Source organism: Poromitra crassiceps (assembly GCF_964638095.1).
Source record: "Poromitra crassiceps genome assembly, chromosome: 2".
NCBI classification, from domain to species: Eukaryota; Metazoa; Chordata; class Actinopteri; order Beryciformes; family Melamphaidae; genus Poromitra; species Poromitra crassiceps.
In genome coordinates, this window is record NC_139624.1 from 10,031,345 (window position 1) to 10,053,973 (window position 22,629).

A 22,629-nucleotide genomic window follows, 5' to 3' on the forward strand; every position below is an offset into this window, starting at 1 on the left:
GCTATTTGTCCGCCATTTCCGCCTTACACAGCACAGCGGTGATGAAGGCTTTGCGTTGTGCTTTGCTGTCTAGATGCCATTTAGGGACAACATTCTAGAGTGCTGGCCTTCTTCCTTTACTGATGATTAATTTTGGCCATGCACCTGAGTTGAACGTTGGTCTTTTGAGTGTTCTCGCTATTGGTGAGTTTGGACGTTACCCCCCCAAAAAAAATTCTCCAAGGTCTGTTTTGTCTGAAGAATAGCTTAAATAAACTTGTAATAAATCATTATCACCCTCCCAATGAAAATAATAGCATCACTCCATTGGCAGATTCTTTTGTTTCTTAAAACCTTGAGACTAAATGCAAGAGCAAATCGCTTGTTTGGAGCGACGTGTTTTTTGCAGTGTGCTCATACATCACAGTTTTTTGCAGTGTGCTCATGGATCACTGACATTGTTTTGAAAAGAAAACGTGGCAGCGCAAGACATGAGGGAAGAAGAGGAGAAGAGGCAGGAAGAGAGGGTAGGGAGGAAAGCATGGAGGGCGGATTCAATCTGCTATCTGGGTCCCAGACATCTGTCACACAAGCGGATGGCTGTGATTGGTGGGGGGCCGGCCCATCTATCTGGACGGCCTGTCGGCACCAAGTACATTTCTCGGCACCAAGTACATTTCTATTCCCACAAGTCCCATCCTCCATCAGTGGTTACGCTGTGGCCAGGCCACTCTGTCAGCCCCCACAGGCTGAGCTTATTTTAAAACCTGCCTCACCCTAAACACAAGAGTCTGTCACTTATTCGCTCTACTCTATATGTTGTATGTTACAATATGTATAGACTCGCCTTTTAGCTCGTCAAAGGAAAGTAGTAGAAACTGATTTATTCTCCACTCACTGGCCTATTTAGAAGCATTTAGTCTTTTTTTCAGATGAGCCTTATAGCTAAATATAGGTGTGTTCTTCATTGACCTACTGTATCTGCTTAGGTTAGGCTCAGGTCACAAAATGTCAGGGACAGTAAAACACCTTTGTCAACATCACGTGGACATAATGTCCAGGATGAAGCTTTGATGCCATCAGAATGAAATGTTCTGCATTGAATATAGGAAGGAATGTTATTGTTATTGCAAATTTGCATATCAATCAGAACAAAATGTCAGTAGATAAAGTCGTAGCACTTTTTTTTTGGTCATTCTGATGCATAACAACCAAATATGGGGATTAAAAAAAATAAAAAATAAAATAAAATTGAAATATTAATTATTTACAAAATTACGCAAATGATTTGTTTTGTTCGTCCACGGGCACCCATTTGATAAGACTTTGTCTCAGGCTCCCTATATATCTGGTAAGATTTTTGCTTTTAGATGTATTACAGAAAGTCCTATGAAAGCCATGGCCCTTTTCCCACATGCGCTTTGTACCGCAAAATGACCGGAACATCCTCAAATGGCTGCATGTGGGAAAGGCGCCGTGCCGGTATAAGCGCGACCCCGTCGTCGCGGACATTTCACCAGTTTTTAGCTAGTCAGAAGAGCGGTATGCCGCGATAGACAGACAGGTGAGAAAGGGGTCCAGTCATTTTCCGCTATCAGTGGGCTGTGACTTCGTGGACCAGGTTGCACACAGTAGACAGTCCAACACCAAATACACAGCTGATTGTTCGATATTCCCCTGGTGTTGCGTACCACCAAAGGACTATTGCCAGTCGCAAACGCGCTTCCAGTGGTTTTCGCCACCGGGTGATCTTGCGTGCGGGTCGGACCAGACTCAGCACGTAATACCGGGACATGCGAAAATGACGCTTCCATTCCACGTCGTCAAAATTGTTCAGAGCATCTTCCCAAAATAAATTCCCTCCTGGTCTCTCTCGCTTCCAGACGGCTCTAGTCTCACGCAGCAGCGCAGAGGTACATAACACTGTCATGATCTGTCCCCCGGTTTAGTCTATCTTCATATTCTGCGCGACACTCTCATGCAACATCGCGAGGTGTACACACGTTACTTAATGTTCCAGCGGGCATAATCTAATCATTAGCGCACATTAAAGCAAACTGGCGAAATGATCTTGTGATAATAAGAGCAGTAGCCTATGTCAGCTTCATGTGTGTGTGTGTGTTGATTTTCCCCTCTCCTCTCTGCTCGCTCTCTGGCCACAGTCCGTCCTCCTCCAGCAAACTTATTTCACCATTCGGAGTTTTGCCGACACGTCACTCCCCACCCGCTCTGCAGTGCCGCCCCCCCCCCCCCCCCCCCCCCCCCCCCACATACAGGCAATTTCGCTGATAGATTCCCACATGCCAGAGGAGAGGTGTGAAGGGAAATGTCCGATATTGACTTACAGGTAATTTTCCGGTACGCATGTGGGAAAACGGCTATTGTGTTACTTATGGATGGAATTATAGTCAACATAAATTAGTCCCCGTTTTGCTGGGGACCCCCTGGAACTCCCTAAAGCAGGGGTTCCCAACCTTTTTTGTGCCGCAAGACCGGTAGATAGATGGAAAAAAAAGTAATAATAATAATAATAAACATAGGCTATAATAATATAGGCTGTGTGGTAGTTGAAACATAGTTCCAAGTTGACGTTTATTTATGTTTGTAGTTTGTAAAAAAATGTTTGTACATTATTTTTATTTTTTTTGGACCGGGCTCGCGGCCCGGTACAAAATGCGTTGTGGCCCGGTACCGGTCCGCGGCCCGGTGGTTGGGGACCACTGCCCTAAAGGACCGCTGGGAGTCCCCGGACCCCACTTTGAGACTGGCTTAGACGACCGATATGAAGTGTTCCTGTTTTCCTCCATGAGTGGATCAGGCAAATTGGCAAAATGGCAAAGCACTTCCCCGTGCCTAAACAGCACTAATAACATGCAGCAGCATGTAATCAGTCTAGGTCATTCTCCTCCACATTGCTGTGTTGCTCGTTTTTTTTGCCTCTCTCTCTAGTCAATTGCTGAAATTAACCTGAGGTATTTGACTATAATGAGGACAATGACAGAGGGATTAGAACAGCTTGATGATGATTTGTGAATCACCCCTCCCCCCCCCCCCACACACACACACACACACACACTGGTTGGGGGTAAATCATTACAAAAGTAACATATTACATGTAATATATTACTTTTAGCAGTAACTCAGTAATATAACTTATTACTTATAGGATTTCAGTAATATTATACCAGTTACTTTGTCAAGTAACTCAAGTTACAAATTGAGTTCAAAAATCTTTTTTTAATCAAAGCACATATTTAAATAAAGATACAATCGTGTCCCAATCAAACTGTTTTTTATGCAAATAGCCACTACAGATGACAATAACAAAGGAAAAGAATAACATTTAGAATTTTGGATTGTTTACACTGACTTCAAGGCGGTTGAAATTATTTTTCGGGATGGTTCCGGGGCGGCAATGTCATTCTGCTGCTGCTGTTATTTTGGTGAAAGTAATGCAAAAGTAGTGTAATAAGTAACAAGTTACTCTACACAGACAGTAATATTGTAAAGTAACTAAATACTTTCAAATGGAAGTTACTAGTAATATGTAGTATATTACATTTTGAAAGTAACTTGCCCAACAACACTGCCCCACACACACACACCCCTGAACACAGACAGGGATTGGAACTTGGACTTCTGTCTTGGAATTGAGTTGCAAGTCGCACACACCACCTGATCTGACTGTTGTCACCCCATTCAATCGGCGTTATCAGCGTCTTATCACCACATTCATATGTGCTAGTAGGCGCAGAAGGTCGTTATCAGCGATTAGTTATCAGCCATAATTTTCCATTTCACGTGTAAATCTTATTTGAACGCTTTTTGTTATTTAATTCTAAACCTAACCCTAAACTCCAGATGAAGGGCTCCATGAAGGGCTCCATCTGGGCCCTTCTTGATCTAACTTCGTTCTCTCTCTTTCTTTAAAAAAAAACTAACCTTGTACCACTAACCTAAACTTGTACCACTGTTCCTTCAGAAGTTGTAGTTGTCATAGACTGTGCTCCATAGTTGATTGCTCTATTGCTGACAAAAAATGTGTTATTGTAAGTCGCTTTGGATAAAAGCGTCTGCCAAATGACGTAATGTAATGTAATGTAATGTAATGTAATGTAAAACCTACCCTAAAATAGTTTTATTTGCCTAAATATAAAGTTGTTTGATAACAGCCATTGAAACCTACTAGCAGGTTTATCAGCAACAGGAATGGGGCTGATGACGTCTATGGGTGACAGCAGTCGGATCACACACACTTTGACTTGAGATTCATCCTCATAACTCTTGAGAATCGGCTTGGACTCGATATTTTTGTTACTCGTGAACAATCTTGATTTATTTGTTATGTTTATTTTTTTTAAGCACATTAACATTCAGGAAATGTCTACTAATAACACGGTCAACTAATCAATGCTGATACTGTATATGCTAATAGATAAGGAGTGAGGATAATACAGGACATGCTTTGAATTCCTTAGTTTCAGCTATGCAGTGTTCTTAGTAGACTGGATAGCATCATGCAGCAGATGATATCATCCATAGAGGCTTGAGACTTGACTTGGACTTTGCAAAAAAAAGACTTGTGAGCATCTCTGCAAACAGACTGGCACCATCTCACTCCTTCACAAACAGACTCGCACCATCTCACTCCTTCACAAACAGACTGGCACCATCTCACTCCTTCACAAACAGACTGGCACCATCTCACTCCTTCACAAACAGACTCGCACCATCTCACTCCTTCACAAACAGACTGGCACCATCTCACTCCTTCACAAACAGACTGGCACCATCTCACTCCTTCACAAACAGACTCGCACCATCTCACTCCTTCACAAACAGACTCGCACCATCTCACTCCTTCACAAACAGACTGGCACCATCTCACTCCTTCACAAACAGACTGGCACCATCTCACTCCTTCACAAACAGACTCGCACCATCTCACTCCTTCACAAACAGACTGGCACCATCTCACTCCTTCACAAACAGACTCGCACCATCTCACTCCTTCACAAACAGACTGGCACCATCTCACTCCTTCACAAACAGACTCGCACCATCTCACTCCTTCACAAAGCACCATCTCACTCCTTCACAAACAGACTCGCACCATCTCACTCCTTCACAAACAGACTGGCACCATCTCACTCCTTCACAAACAGACTCGCACCATCTCACTCCTTCACAAACAGACTGGCACCATCTCACTCCTTCACAAACAGACTCGCACCATCTCACTCCTTCACAAACAGACTCGCACCATCTCACTCCTTCACAAACAGACTGGCACCATCTCACTCCTTCACAAACAGACTCGCACCATCTCACTCCTTCACAAACAGACTGGCACCATCTCACTCCTTCACAAACAGACTGGCACCATCTCACTCCTTCACAAACAGACTGGCACCATCTCACTCCTTCACAAACAGACTCGCACCATCTCACTCCTTCACAAACAGACTCGCACCATCTCACTCCTTCACAAACAGACTCGCACCATCTCACTCCTTCACAAACAGACTCGCACCATCTCACTCCTTCACAAACAGACTGGCACCATCTCACTCCTTCACAAAGCACCATCTCACTCCTTCACAAACAGACTCGCACCATCTCACTCCTTCACAAACAGACTCGCACCATCTCACTCCTTCACAAACAGACTGGCACCATCTCACTCCTTCACAAAGCACCATCTCACTCCTTCACAAACAGACTCGCACCATCTCACTCCTTCACAAACAGACTCGCACCATCTCACTCCTTCACAAACAGACTGGCACCATCTCACTCCTTCACAAAGCACCATCTCACTCCTTCACAAACAGACTCGCACCATCTCACTCCTTCACAAACAGACTGGCACCATCTCACTCCTTCACAAAGCACCATCTCACTCCTTCACAAACAGACTCGCACCATCTCACTCCTTCACAAAGCTAAGAATGGGATTAAGCCGCTGTGTTTTGGGCGTCTCGACGGCGTCTCATTTGCGCCAATTTAGCATGACCTACTGTACCTGCTCAGGTAAGCTCAGCAGGTGCTCAGCAGGTACCTACTGTACCTGCTCCAGCAAGCTCAGCAGGTACCTACTGTACCTGCTCCAGCAAGCTCAGTAGGTACCTACTGTACCTGCTCCAGCAAGCTCAGCAGGTACCTACTGTACCTGCTCCAGCAAGCTCAGCAGGTACCTACTGTACCTGCTCCAGCAAGCTCAGTAGGTACCTACTGTACCTGCTCCAGCAAGCTCAGCAGGTGCTCAGCAGGTACCTACTGTACCTGCTGAGCTTGTGGGAGCAGGTACCTACTGTACCCGCTCCGGTAAGCTCAGCAGGTACCTACTGTACCTGCTCCGGCAAGCTCAGCAGGTACCTACTGTACCCGCTCCGGTAAGCTCAGCAGGTACCTACTCTACCTGCTCCAGCAAGCTCAGCAGGTACCTACTGTACCTGCTCCGGCAAGGTACCTACTGTACCCGCTCCGGTAAGCTCAGCAGGTACCTACTGTACCTGCTTCAGCAAGCTCAGCAGGTACCTACTGTACCTGCTCCGGCAAGCTCAGCAGGTACCTACTGTACCTGCTCCGGCAAGCTCAGCAGGTACCTACTGTACCTGCTCCCACAAGCTCAGCAGGTACCTACTGTACCTGCTCCGGCAAGCTCAGCAGGTACCTACTGTACCCGCTCCGGCAAGTTCAGCAGGTACCTACTCTACCCGCTCCAGCAAGCTCAGCAGGTACCTACTGTACCTGCTCCCACAAGCTCAGCAGGTACCTACTGTACCTGCTCCGGCAAGCTCAGCAGGTACCTACTGTACCTGGCTGCTCCAGCACGCTCAGCCACAGCTTTATATGGTGGCACGGCTGTCCCACATCCTGGCCACTTATCGTCAGATTGGGATTAATAGAAACATCGTCTGTAATTACAGAAATGCTGTGTTGGAGCACCGCGCGCTGTCAATTATTTTAATGTGTACCAGAGCATTAATCGGCTAATAGAGTCCTCAGCAGCACAGCCTAAAGTAAAACACAGAAGTCTGCCATTGATTTTCACAGGGCCGGACTCAGCGTTTTCTCCCCTTCCTCTGCTGTGGTTATCGATCTTCATAAAGGCGGTATTTTGTCGTCAGGCGAGAAGCGGAGGAGACGTAATGAAAGGTTTTTAACCTGTGTGTTTGGGACGGGGGGGGGGCTGGTCGCCTGGCCAAGGTTGCCAGGTGCTACCCGCAGCAGATTTTCAGCCCCTTGGCCGAAGCAATCGATGGGGATACATCTTTGTCTGATTACGGAGATGCGGTGGCGGTGTGGATGGCAGTTTGTGTGCGAGAGCGTGTGTGTTACAGTGTGCGAGAGCGTGTGTGTTACAGTAATAGCGGATCATTTGATCTGTCAGATTCACCCGTAAGAACACAGATTGCGAGCTCAGACTTGATGTGGCCGCTCATACATCAGAAAAGGATCCCCACAGATCTCTTTGCTTAATGTTCTACTGCAAGGAAAACGTGTAGGCATCAGTACAACCATGGGGGGGTGGGGGGGGGGGGGTGTCACAGAATCAGGATCATACCCAAATCAGAAAATGGGTCAGAACCAGCCCAGTCGCCAGAATAGAATGTTGGCAGTGTACGTTTCTGCAATCCGTGGATATGTAGAATATCACGTTTCTGAACCAAAAACATGTTGCGTATCACATAGGTTGAGGCCACGTCTTGTCATAGACGCTGGTTTAGCTGGCTCAGCCTTGCTGGGGGCGGGGTCAGGGTGGGGTAAATCCCCCCGTTCTATCCATTCAGCAAAGTTAGAATTTAGCCGATAGCCCAGCCCAGGCCGACACGATCGGGGATTTAACCACCGCAGTAAACGCACATCTGAGCAGACGTCTTGTGTTCTGCTCTAGAACCCCCAAACCTGTAACCTTGCTTGCAAGATGGATAACCTTGCAAGATCAAAAGAGATTCTCTCAACATAATCCATCTTGTCATGCACAGGCAGTTAAGATGATTGGCCGAACCATGGCCGGCTCGACGAATCAGCGGCAGCCTTAGGCGGGCTCATGCTCGTCTGGGCAAGTAGTGGGTACATGGTCTTTGTAGTTCTTTTCACTCGTCAACATGGCTGCCGCCGCGGAAGTGACAGGCAGTCTGAATGAAATTGAATGTAACGTTCCCAATGCTATGTATTAAATTCTAAAAAACGACCCTCAACATTTGGGAAGGCTAAGTCACACAACTAGTTCGTTATAATCTAACTTCATGCTTCGAAGGTGACTTTACGACGGTGAGGACTCAATCAATGAATACCACGGAGATCAGGCACAGGCACCTTCAGCGATCTGATTGGTTGACGTTAACACGCACCAGCGGTGATAGACAGATGGGTCATCCAATCACCTGCCAAGTAGCTTGGAAAAAGTGCCCGCCTCCGTCAGCGGGTCGGGTTACTGCATTCCCAGATCGACGGGTTTAGTGAAACGTATGTGGAGCTAAACCGTCCATCTGGCAGCGTCAGGTTACCAAACCTGTCGTTTAGAGCCGCATCACCGTCTTTTGGTGAGTCAGCCCATGAGATATATGGACGGTTTTACCCCACTCGCGCGCCAGCCGTTTAACATTTTGTGGGCGTTCCCAGACATGTGGACTGTCTCTATTTCTAGATACTGTACGTGTACATCAGCGTTATACACATCAGTCTATTGAAATAGCACAGTGGCGAGTAGGGGGGTTGTGGTCAGCGTTATACACGTCAGTCTATTGAAATAGCACAGTGGCCAGTAGGGGGGTTGTGGTCAGCGTTATACACGTCAGTCTATTGAAATAGCACAGTGGCCAGTAGGGGGCGTGGTGGTCAGCGTTATACATGTCAGGCTATTCAAATAGCACAGTGGCCAGTAGGGGGGGTTGTGGTCAGTGTTATACACGTCAGTCTATTGAAATAGCACAGTGGCCAGTAGGGGGGGTTGTGGTCAGCGTTATCCACATCAGTCTATTGAAATAGCACAGTGGCCAGTAGGGGGGGTTGTGGTCAGCGTTATACACGTCAGTCTATTGAAATAGCACAGTGGCCAGTAGGGGGGTTGTGGTCAGCGTTATACACATCAGTCTATTCAAATAGCACCGTGGCCAGTAGGGGGGTTGTGGTCAGCGTTATACACGTCAGTCTATTGAAATAGCACAGTGGCCAGTAGGGGGGGTTGTGGTCAGCATTATACACATCAGTCTATTGAAATAGCACAGTGGCCAGTAGGGGGGTTGTGGTCAGCGTTATACACGTCAGTCTATTGAAATAGCACAGTGGCCAGTAGGGGGGTTGTGGTCAGCGTTATACACGTCAGTCTATTGAAATAGCACAGTGGCCAGTAGGGGGGGTTGTGGTCAGTGTTATACAGTACATGTCAGTCTATTGAAATAGCACCGTGGCCAGTAGGGGGGGTTGTGGTCAGGGTGGATGGAGCCATGTAAGCACTTGTCTTTCACACTGGAGAGCAGTGGTCACGTCACAGTCACATGGTCACAGCCTTTCCAAAGTCTACATTTCAAACCATGGGTCACATGTCATGTTTTTGTTATTTAAACCTAACCATAATCCTAACCTTAACCAAGTTGTTTTACTTGCCTACACATAACCAAAGTTGTTAAAGTGTTTTTTTAGTTGCATCTAACATCTGAGGTTTTCAAATTAACTTTTTGTTTAAAAATTACATTGAGATTGTAGGTTTTACATACTATTGGTATGGTTATCACCTAAATCCAATGTTACAACAAAAGATGTACATTTACATGAGAAATGCAGGAGTGTGTGAGGAGAATTATGTAAAAAATAGAAGAAATCTGAAGAACAAACATAAATCAAAATATGAAAGGTGACTAGGGCTGTCACTTTTTATTCGAAATTCGAATTTAATTTTGAATGTGGGGGAGGAGGGCATGTTCGAATGTATAATTGACCTGTTTGATTTTTTTTTTTTTTTTTTTTTTTCACCAAAATTAACCAACTGCTGCTTGCTGGTAATGTTAATCCCATGTCAGAAAAAAGCCAGATTTGTCGCGTTAGTCTCTTAGAAAGATTGTCTCCAGGGTCTGAAAAGTTGTCTCGAGTTGGATGCAGTGTTGTGACTGTGAGCGTCCAAAGCTAACACGTCGGGCCGATGCCCGGTGGCCTGGCCTGCAAAAAAAAAAAAAAAAAAACTTCGAATATATTCGAACATTTTGCAGGCAATTAAAGTTCGTTCGAACTTTATTTTGGGAAAAAGTGACAGCCCTAAAGACATCCTAGCATGTTGTCCAAATGAACTGCCGAGAATGATGTAAATTCTTGATAGGAGGGGCGTCTGGGTACTGTAGAGGTAAAAGCACTCGCCTACCACCGCGGAGACCCGGGTTCAATTCCCCGCAGCGGCACCTCCGGCTTGGTCAGATGCTCCTACAGACACAATTGGCCGTATCTGAGGTTGAATAGATTGACTTTCTCATGCTCTGAGAAAACATCTGCTAAAGGGGGATGGCTCTGTAAATAGTGAGGGAACTCACTGGCTGCAGAAAGGCTAAAAAAGTGTCTTTTTGAAATAGACAGAGTCATTTTTTGCTGTATCGGAGGAAGCATGTGCTAGTCTACAACTCTCCCCTGACCGACTGAGGGGGTGGAGCAACGACTGGGACAGCAGGGAATATTGGCCAAGTACAATTGGGGGAGAAAACGGGAGAAAAAATAAACAAAAAAATCTTGATAGGATTTTCTTTAGGCCTGAGAGATTTAATATTTTGTCTATTGGTGTTGGAATTGGATAAATTAGACTGCTGAGAGTTCTATTGAGTGTTGATATGATGGTTCATTTTAATTGCAGGTACTTCAGAAACTGTGAATTCCCAATGCCAAACTTCTGGATTAGATGTTAAATGAGTGACATGGTGAATGTTATTTATCCTTCCAGGTAGGGCTGCCGCGATATTGACGTTTTCCATACCGCACAAATTAGTAGAACCAATCAACGGTAACTGCAAAAAAAAAAGAAAAGAAAAAAGTTATAAAGTAGAGTAGGTTGTCCGCTATGTATATTAATTAATCGTTCACGCATATCAATGAATTAAGCAAACTCACAAACACCAGATGCGTTTGTGCTGCAAACGGCTTGAATGGTTTATTTTCCTCCTGACCTGTCTTTCTTGCGTGTTGCAGACTTTGGAGTGAGGTAGGTGCGGCTGAGGCACGGCTGAGGGGTGCGCTCTTTAAAGTGGAAATTCGTTCACCAGCAACACATTTTTGTTCTGAGCTTTTTATATTAGTTTCTGCTGATTATTTTACACTAAATCGGACATATGCAGTACAGTAATTAGTTTGAGAATTGTGAGTATTGATTTTTTTCTGCCAGTTCTTCCCCCTTTTCATCGCAGCTAGCAGATCAAAGCGCTTTCTCCAATCAGAAAACCAATTGATGAGTGGACATTTCCATCACACGACATGGGAAAAAATATACCACACAATTATAATGATTATTTATGAACTAATATTGCATTTATTTCAGATCACCTTTTACAAGCAAAAAAAAGAGAGAGAAAAAGCGATTATGTGATAATCAGCTTGACCCTGCGATGGGCGTGACTTTTTGTATAACCGCGGTAATGTGATAATCGTGGCAGCCCTACTTCCAGGCATAAAAAAAATAATAACAATAGAAAAGTCTGGCTTGTTCCAGATTGGTGTGCAGAGGCCAGGGATGGTACAATGAGTTAGTGGAAGTGTTTTCCACCAGGCTGTCAGGGTTGAGGCTATGGTTATGTTTTGAAACATTCTTCCTCTCATATTTAAGGAGTCATGTCCCCCTGTCTCCCTAACAAATCTACACCTCAGCTCCACTGCCATTGAGATTCAACAGCTTTACACCTCCCTTGACCGTCACTAGAATACACGGTTTCCTGCAACCCAAACAACACAGTCAGCCATCCTGTCTTCTTAGCCACTGCCCACATCCCCTAAGCAGGCATGACTGTCTCATATGAGTTATGACACATCTGTCTGTGGATGTGTGGCACACCAGATGCTGTGGTTAATGGCACACCTCCCACCACGCTGGTCAGCTGACAGCCGCCAGCCAGTCAGCCTTCCTTCTCCTTCTCCTCGTCCATCTCCTTCCCAGCCGCCGCCAAAGGTCCGGTGCTGGGAGAGGCCTGTAGGGGGCGCTGGGAGAGACCTGTAGGGGGCGCTGGGAGAGGCCTGTAGGGGGCGCTGGGAGAGGCCTGTAGGGGGCGCTGGGAGAGGCCTGTAGGGGATTGTCCAGACAGGATATTAATGTGGCTCTCGGACAGTTGGAAAGACCTGACAGAGCCCTGCTTCGCTGTCACCTTGCCTTGGAGGACGAGGACAAACGTGCTAAGCTTATTAGCCGAACGGAGACATTTTTCCCCTTTCCGCCCTCTGACTTCCTCCATCTCTGTCTCTCTGCCCTTTTTTGTGCATCTTACATCAGACACACACACACACACACACACACACACACACAGACACACACACACACACACACACACACACACACACACACACACACACACACACAGGGTGACATCTCCTACCTAATCAAGTAGCGGATTATCTTGTCCTGATAAATTGGAGCTTGTAGCAGTTGAAAGGTCCTCCTGGAGGAGTGCCTCCTCCCCCTGACAGCTAGATCAAGCCTCCAGGGAGCGAGCAGAGAACATCGCCCGCTAATGATTTGTGGCAAAGCGGACAAATGTTTTGGATAGGACCTCTTTCAAGCAAAAGGGGGCGGGGCCTGACAAATTTGCAGCTCGCCAAGGAAGTCTGGAACCACCGCGCGGCTGCAATGCAGACAGAACGAGAGAGAGAGAGAGAGAAAAAACCCAACAGAGACATCTAACCCCTCTCTCTCTATTTGAGTTATGATTGAAATGATTCACACTCCACATGATTGAAGTGAAGTCATGTGTGTCTTCACAAGTGGACACTTGAACTCAGTATTGATGAAACAAGTTGAAATCGACTCATACAGCTCTTTGTCTGAAGGCTCAGATGACAAGAGCACTAACAGTAGATATTCTCAGGTGTGATACGCAGACCAAACGAACCGGCTTCATGCAGAAATATGACTGTAAAGAGACATCATTATTCACTCCTTGTGAGAGTGACCTTCAGTTTATACCTGCTTCAGTTTATACCTGCTTCAGTTTATACCTGCTTCAGTTTATACCTGCCACAAATGAACTTGATAGTCGCATTCCGCTCTTGTTGGCTATTTCACCCTTGAGCCATCCGTGCTCAATAATGGCAGGGAGGAGTCCTTAAATGCGAGAACGGGGACGCCGTAAGTCACGGAGCTGATTTGTGTGTGATGGTAGGCATGGGTCGGTTTGAAAATGTTGAAACCGGTTCGATATTCAAAAAAAAAAAACGTATCAAATCGGTATATCGAATTGTACACATTTTTTTTTCCTTTTTTAGTGTAGCCCATAAATGACTAATGCGACTGCAGTTGGTGGCGATAATGCACCTCTAAGCTGGTATGCCAACCAACACTAACACTGAATAAAAATAAGCAGAACCATTTAACTGTAACAACACACTGTTTTTATTTCTCATAACTATCCAGCTTAACTTTTCTTCAAACATCAACATAATAAACAAAATAATACTTTTGCCTACTAGTGCAACTTGAGAAGAGGCTAATACCAAAAATAGTGCAATCAGAATGGATTGGCACTATATATATATATATATATATATCAGATTTTTTTTTTTGTATTTTGTTGTTGTTGTAAAATTAAATTTTTTCACGTGATCAAACCGGTTTGGGCTCGGACACTGAACCGAACTGGTAAAACCGGAAATCGACCCATGCCTATGTGATGGTGCCAGTTTGTAGTTCCAGGGTGTGACCATGTGTGATGGTGCCTGCTTGTAGTTCCAGGGTGTGACCATGTGTGATGGTGCCTGTTTGTAGTTCCAGGGTGTGCCCATGTGTGATGGTGCCTGCTTGTAGTTCCAGGGTGTGACCATGTGTGATGGTGCCTGTTTGTAGTTCCAGGGTGTGCCCATGTGTGATGGTGCCTGTTTGTAGTTCCAGGGTGTGACCATGTGTGATGGTGCCTGCTTGTAGTTCCAGGGTGTGACCATGTGTGATGGTGCCTGCTTGTAGTTCCAGGGTGTGACCATGTGTGATGGTGCCTGTGTGTAGTTCCAGGATGTGACCATGTGTGATGGTGCATGTTTGTAGTTCCAGGGTGTGACCATGTGTGATGGTGCCTGTGTGTAGTTCCAGGCTGTGACCATGTGTGATGGTGCCTGTTTGTAGTTCCAGGGTGTGACCATGTGTGATGGTGCCAGTTTGTAGTTCCAGGGTGTGACCATGTGTGATGGTGCCTGTGTGTAGTTCCAGGGTGTGACCATGTGTGATGGTGCCTGTGTGTAGTTCCAGGGTGTGACCATGTGTGATGGTGCCTGCTTGTAGTTCCAGGGTGTGACCATGTGTGATGGTGCCTGTTTGTAGTTCCAGGGTGTGCCCATGTGTGATGGTGCCTGTTTGTAGTTCCAGGGTGTGACCATGTGTGATGGTGCCTGTTTGTAGTTCCAGGGTGTGACCATGTGTGATGGTGCCTGCTTGTAGTTCCAGGGTGTGACCATGTGTGATGGTGCCTGTTTGTAGTTCCAGGGTGTGACCATGTGTGATGGTGCCTGCTTGTAGTTCCAGGGTGTGACAATGTGTGATGGTGCCCGCTTGTAGTTCCAGGGTGTGACCATGTGTGATGGTGCCTGCTTGTAGTTCCAGGGTGTGACCATGCAAAGAACAGGGGTGGAGGGGGGGCGGTGTAATGACATGGGTGCAGGGGGGTGCTTGGCAGTTCCATAAAAGATGAATGTGCCACATAAAGCCACATGCAGCCACATACTGTATTGCCATACAGGCCACACAGCAGTCTTGTGCACGTGTGCGTGCGTGTGTGTGTGTGTGTGTGTGTGTGTGTGTGTGCGTGTGTGCATGTGTGCGTGTGCGTGTGCGTGTGTGTGTGTGTGGACGGTGTTTATGCAGATAGAGAGACCCTCATCTGGATTCAGCTGCTGTTTCCTCAGGCGCTGAGGCCTCAACAAGCTGACTCTCCTGATTGCATTGTATCATGTCGTGAGGAGTCCTTTGAATACAGTCTATTTCTTCAATCAGCTCTGAAAATGACTGGAGCTTTGTTCTTGGTATTGCTCGCCGCCACTAACAACTTTTCATTAGGCTCTAAATGGTGTAGAGCAACTTACTTAATGAAACTTCTTCCCACAGGTGAGAGAAGCTCACAGGCAGAAGGTCTAGTGGAGCGAATGTGACTCTGGCAAGGATCAGTTTAGGCAGATGGGAAAAAGTTCTTTCAGATAATTGAGTGCCCAGGATTGGAGTAAGTTTCCTGATATAGCATTCATCCACTATCTCCATGCGCACGTATATGTGCACGCTAGGGATGTTCATTTTGAACAATTTCCATAATCGAAAATTGGGAAAATTAACGATCAATTATCGATTATCGATAGCATAATAATAATAATAATATATATATATATATATATATATATATATATATATATTTTTTTTTTTTAAATTCTGGTCTGGTAATAACGTTGCGCGTTCTCAGCCAGCTATAATGGCGATGCCGCTGTGTAGTAAGAATATCAGACACTAACGCTGTGGCCAGGTAAACAAACATGTTACATGTCAGGTTACATGATGTAAGGCAATCGGCGTCTTCCAGCTTAGCTGACAGCCCAAGAGTCAAATCAACAGGCCTGAGCCTCACTGAGGTCCGCAGACCGCTGGGTGCGTTTGTTTGTGTCCCATGTGTGAATTCCCCATGTTTAAAACAGTTTTCTTCGCACAAAGGCCCGTGCCCAGCCAGAAAACTAGAGACTAATGAAGCTCCACCTCACGTTAGTCGGCTGTGCAATGGAGTGGGGCGAGGAGGAACGAATTCCACCCAAACCTAGTCCACACAAAAAAAGAAAATCGTGTGTGTTATCCTTGATGTTACTTTCATTGTGCTGTGTGTACATTGGTGTTGCAACCATGGGCTTGTGAGCCCTGTGAGGCAGCTGGATTCAGGCCAGATCATGAGATCAGATCACGATCACACAACAGATCCAATCTATTGGTTTGAATCTGAACCACCAGTGGTTTGTAGGAATCTGCGTCCTATGAGGCAGCTCTGGGCGGGCTTTAGGTGTGAGGCCAGCGAGATGTGACAGATGGTTCATCCAATCACCTGCCAGGTTGTTGTTTTTTAAGTGCCTGCGCTTTGGAACGGTTTCGCAAGTGACTCAGTCCCAGATGTGAAAACAAACCATCTGGCAGTGTCAGATTATGGAATTGTCTTTTTAAAGTGAATTGTCAAACAAATAAACAAATCTAAACTAAACTCCCTCCATTACTTTCTCTCCCTTTTCTCTCCCTTTGCAGGAGAACCCGTACATGTGTAACAACGAATGCGACGCCACCACCGAGGAGCTGGCCCACCCGCCGGAGCTCATGTTCGACGTCGAGGGCCGCAACCCCACCACCTTCTGGCAGTCCACGTCCTGGAAGAAATACCCCAAGGCCCTGCTGGTCAACATCACGCTGTCCTGGAACAAGACCATCGAGCTGACCGATGACATCGTGCTCACCTTCGAGTCAGGCCGGCCCGAACAGATGGTCCTGGAGAAATCTCTGGACTACGGCCGGTCCTGGCAGCCCTATCAGTTCTACGCCACTGACTGCCTGGACGCATTCACCATGGAGCCCAAGACGGTGCAGGACCTGACCCAGCACACCCTGCTGGACATCATCTGCACCGAGGAGTACTCGCGAGGCTACGTGTGGAAGTACGACAAGACGGTGCGCTTTGAGATCAAGGACCGCTTCGCGCTGTTCGCCGGGCCACGCCTCCACAACATGGCGTCGCTTTACGGCCAGCTGGACACCACCAAGAACCTGAGGGACTTCTTTACCATCACGGACCTGAGGGTGCGCCTACTCCGGCCCGCCACGGGAGCCACTATGGTGGACGAGAACAACCTGTCCAGATACTTCTACGCTATCTCCGACATCAAAGTCCAGGGCAGGTAAGACCTTCAGTGATCTACAACAAGGGTTCCCAAACTTTTCAGCCCCCGACCCCCAAAATGACGGCGCCAGACGCTTGCGACCCCCACCCCGGAGGTGGTTGAAGCATACAAACGTTTGTGCGTACATGAGAATTTTGTAAACAAAACAAACAAAATGTATCAATTATGGTTAAAACATGCTCTTTTTTCTTATGCATTTCACACATTCTGTAGTTCACACATTCTGTAGTTCACACATTCTTTAGGCCAATTTCACACATTCTGGAAATCATCTCGCGACCCCCCCGCGGGTCCTTTGGGAACCACTGATCGACAGTATACACTTGCCTTATGTCTATATATATATATATATATATATATATATATATATATAATCTATAGATTCTATCTAATCTATCTATCTATCTATCTATATTATAGATAGATAGATAGATAGACAGATAGATAGATAGATAGATAGATAGATAGATGATAGATAGATAGATAGATAGATACTGTAGATAGATAGATGATAGACAGACAGACAGACAGACAGACAGACAGACAGACAGATAGATAGATAGATGATAGATAGATAGATAGATAGATAGACAGACAGACAGACAGACAGACAGACAGACAGACAGACAGACAGACAGACAGACAGATAGATGATAGATAGATAGATAGATAGACAGACAGACAGACAGACAGACAAACAGAGAGATATAGATGATAGATAGATAGATAGATAGACAGACAGACAGACAGACAGACAGACAGACAGACAGACAGACAGACAGACAGACAGACAGATAGATGATAGATAGATAGACAGACAGACAGACAGACAGACAGACAGACAGACAGACAGACAGACACACAGACAGACAGACAGACAGACAGACAGACAGACAGACAGATAGATAGATGATAGATAGATAGATAGATAGACAGACAGACAGACAGACAGACAGACAGACAGACAGACAGACAGACAGACAGATAGATAGATAGATAGATAGATAGATAGATAGATAGATAGATAGATAGATAGATAGATAGATAGATAGATAGATAGATAGATAGTGGGGCGGGAGGGGAACAATATGAAGTGATGAAGGTTGGGGTAGTATAGTTTTAGTACCTGCAAGAAATTCACTCCAATTCCACCCCTGATTTGCACCTCCAGCTGCCCAGCAGTGAAGAGAGATGTGTTTACCATTACCATTCTTTCCAATTAGGCAGGCGTATCCGTAACGATGTGCAGAGTTCACCAGTTGTCAGCACGTCTTCATTAAGCAAGTTGCTTAGGGCTTGCTGAAGCACTCTGTTTTGGACGCCAAACTCACTCAGCTGTCTGTTAGCCCGTGGAAGACATTAAAGCTAGCATCTCAGCTGTCGGGTCACTACACGTTGTAATTAGTGTTTGATTTACGGCGTCCCCAGAGGGTCATATAACATGAAAACAAGACGCCATTATGCTGTTAACGCAAAGGCCGACAAAAGCTTCCCGCCCCGTCTCCACGCTACTACAAGAGTCACTGGGGCATAGACTTAAGTGGATCTGTTTTACAGCGTGTGATTTTTTTCAATTGCACAGACATGAATCTGGTTGTAGGGGTGGAAAGGAAATTAGCTTTTAATTACTTTTGTTTAGCTCGTCACACATGGGAGGATCACAGAGCAGAAGTGCAGAGTGGCGTAATGCCACAACATTTCTGGGATATGGGTGGACGTGCTGAGCTCAGGCAGCAAGGCTGTGACTCGCAAGTGTTGTTGCAAGTATGTCGCTTAGTCTGGAGACTGGGTGAGATGACTACGGGGTTCCGGCGCGGGTGTGGAAAGTTTGGCAAAGTATTTCCAGGTCTTGAATAGTTTGGATTTTGAAGACAATGGAGTGGAAGCGCTGCTGGCTCCTTGTAGTGATCACTTACAGGTGCTCTTTGGATATTTCGGGTGTTGTGCGGTGCTTATTTCATTTTGTGAAGAGAATCCTTGCATGAGTGGTATCTTGGTCAAATGTAAAAAAATGCAGGTTGACTTCAAACAGAATAATTACACCAACTCACAGTGTGCCTTGGATTCCGTTTGAAGTCAACCTGCATTTTTTTTTACATTTTAAAAAGATACCACTCATGCAAGGATTCTCTTCACAAAATGAAATAAGTTTGGATTTTGAATTTGAAAAAAAAGAAGTCTGGAAAAGGATGGAAAATGTTGTGGTTTAAGAACGATTCAACACATAATTCTAGCTTTAATGTTTGCAGACCCACTTTGAGTCCGCAATTTTTGTTGATGTAAAAAATTAGATAGATTCTTATATAGATAGATCTTATTATATTATATTATATATATTATATACCGTATATATACAGTATATTATATATATTATAGATAGATCTTATTACCCAGCTGCTGTCAGCATGCATGGTGTCAAATACCCACCACAATCAAATCCAGTCCAGAACATAGGGCCTGCCTGGAAGATATGGAATCTTTAAATGGAAAACATGTAGCTACCCTGCCAATCATCTCACATATTCTGATATTTGTCGCTCTGGAGAACAACAACATCGACACAGTGTCTATCTGCATAAATCATATTGAACACCAGACATCAAAATCATCAAAACAAATCAAGGTCTGAAAAAACGATGTTTTTGTTTTTATTGTGTAGGAACACTGAGTATGTCTTATAGCCTGAAGATAGTCTTGGTAAGATGACTACAAATAGAGGCATCAGCAGTGTCCTGCTCAGCTACTGTAACATTGCTGGCTCGGACCGAGGTGCTGCTTCTCTGTAAAATATTTCACAGCCAGCCACCGACGCAGTCTGAGCTGGATTTCAGGGTCAGCATCATCGCCTTCTGCAATGATTTCAAACAAAAACAGACCTTCAGCTGTTCTCATGTTACAATGCAATCACACTGGTTGATATGTAATAATATGTTTGCTGCGCTAACGCTATTTACATCACCCGCTAAACGCCTTCGAGCAATTTAGCCAAACCCTTATTTGTTCTGGATTTCCTTAATGTGCCATTAAAGTGGAGTACAGTATAGCACACATCTCTCTAATGTACATGTAAATGGGCAGGTACCCTTGAGCACAGGGGGCTTTTGATAATGGACGCCTCGCTCAGAAATTGAATTTTTGACTTTTCCCGTGATTGAGAGGGTCATTCAGCAAAAATAACTGGAGGGAATTTCCAAACACAAAAGAGTGGGACGCGGCATCCATCTGAAACGAAGGGGCCCGTCGTAAGCACACATTATTTATTACGTGCGTCTAATCATGAGCGAGCTGGCGTCGGCATCCCTGTGGGGCCGTAGTTCTGAGCGATGACCACGCGCCGCCATACTGTTTACCAGCTCGTTTTACCAGCCCGCCGATTTTAGAGTGACGCTCGCCTGAGAAATGTTTACCAAAGGTAATACGCAGTTCAGCCATAATGAGATACACTCTACATCCTCCCATGGCGAATCACTGCTCAGCCCCTTTCTCCATGCATGGTCCACGAGACGTAAGCTCCTTAACCCCCTGAAACACACTTCATGTGAGAGTCGGCAGGAGCGATTTCGCCGGGGGCGGAGAGGGGTTGGATCTGGCATATTTCAGTGCGGCGGACTCCACCGCAGGACTGGACTCCACTGCAGGACTGGACTCCACCGCAGGACTGGACTCCACCGCAGGACTGGACTCCACCGCAGGACTGGACTCCACCGCTGGACTGGACTCCACCGCAGGACTGGACTCCACCGCAGGACTGGACTCCACCGCAGGACTGGACTCCACCGCTGGACTGGACTCCACCGCAGGACTGGACTCCACCACAGGACTGGACTCCACCGCTGGACTGGACTCCACCACAGGACTGGACTCCACCGCTGGACTGGACTCCACCACAGGACTGGACTCCACCAGAGGACTGGACTCCATCGCTGGACTGGACTCCACCACAGGACTGGACTCCACCAGAGGACTGGACTCCACCACAGGACTGGACTCCACCAGAGGACTGGACTCCACCACAGGACTGGACTCCACCGCAGGACTGGACTCCACCACAGGACTGGACTCCACCGCAGGACTGGACTCCACCGCAGGACTGGATTCCACCACAGGACTGGACTCCACCGCAGGACTGGACTCCACCACAGGACTGGACTCCACCGCAGGACTGGCACATTTTCTCCCTTTGCCACAACAGTGGAAGAAACAATGAGATGGAGCCTATAAGCTCTGTGTCAAAGTAGGTCAGCCTAGAAAGGATGGAGAGAGAGAGAGGGGGGGAGAAGAAGGAATGAAGGTGCACAACTTTGCAGAAGTAGAAGTAGACCTCTTCTCATCTCTCTCTCTCTTTTTCCAGATTTTTGCCTCCCATTTTCTCCCCAATTGTACTTGGCCAATTCCCCTGCTGTCCTGGTCGTTGCTCCACCCCCTCTGCTGATCTGGGGACAGTTGTAGACCAGCACATGCTTCCTCCGATACATGTGCAGTCACCAGCCGCTTCTTTTCACCTGATAGTGAGGGGTTTCACCGGCAGGACGTAGATGATGCTCCCACACGCTACGTCGTAGCGTGTGGGAGCGTCACGATATTCCCCCCAGTTCCCCTCCTCCCCGAACAGGCACCCCGACCGTCCAGGGGAGGCGCTGCTGGGGCACCGACCAGGACTCGTACCCCACCGGCTTCCCACCCGCAGACACGGCCAATTGTGTCTGAGTCTCTGGCCAAGCCGGAGGTACCGCTGGTACCGGGAATTGAACCCGGGTCTCGGCGGTGGTAGGCGAGTGCTTTCACCTCTCCACTACCCAGACACTATCCAGTCGTCTCATCTCTGACATGTAGCTGTGGGTCGTTACTGAAGCCAGAGGCGTCGCGCAGGCAGCAGCCGTCCACTACTGTTGATTACAAGGCAGGACTTGGAGCTCAGGTACCAGGGGGACGGATCGATGCAAAGAATTAAAAATCAAACCAAGCATGGCCGCCTTGAGATGGATGCTGAATAATAATGCATACTGCCCATTGACTTCAATGCATTTGTCACCCTCACTATTTCTCTTGTATCAGCAGTACTAAATGGGTGGTGTGGAGAGAGAGAGAGAGAGAGAGAGAGACAGAGAGAGAGAGAGAGAGAGAGAGGAGAGTTGGGAGGATTTTCTAATTATCTACTGTATGACTTTAGCATAATAGCGCTGCCTCTCTTTTTTTTTTTTTGCTTTACAGTTACAGCCTGCAATTTGGCCAACTCTCCCCCCCCTCCCTCCCTCCATCCCCCCTCCCCCCTCCCTCCCTCCTGTAATCAATACAATGTAATTAAAGCTGGAGAAGATTCAGGCTCCTAAAGGATCTCTCTCTCTCTCTCTCTCTCTCTCTCTCTCTCTCTCTCTCTCTCTCTCTCTCTCTCTCTTGCTCTCTGGCTCTGTCTCTCTCCCCTCGCCCTGTCTCGCTCCCTCTCTCCACTGCAGAGTAGTGTGTTTCTGTAGGGGGCGGGGCTTCTGGGTTCCTCGCCCTGAATTATATATGGCGAGCGAGCCTCGTCCCGTTCCTCTGCCCAGCCGCACTCCAGGGATAAAC

The 22,629-nt window shown here is 46.6% G+C and overlaps 1 protein-coding gene across 1 annotated transcript in view; it reads left to right on the top strand.

Moving 5' to 3' along the window:
• Positions 1 to 22,629, top strand: part of ntng1a (netrin g1a) — a gene marked incomplete at both ends in the record, with an annotated part of 316,971 nt that overhangs the window by 118,780 nt on the left and 175,562 nt on the right. The window contains one exon of the mRNA XM_083660799.1: positions 16,421 to 17,064. Within this exon, the coding sequence (XP_083516925.1) occupies positions 16,421 to 17,064 (644 nt within the window). The remainder of the gene's footprint in view (positions 1 to 16,420; positions 17,065 to 22,629) is intronic.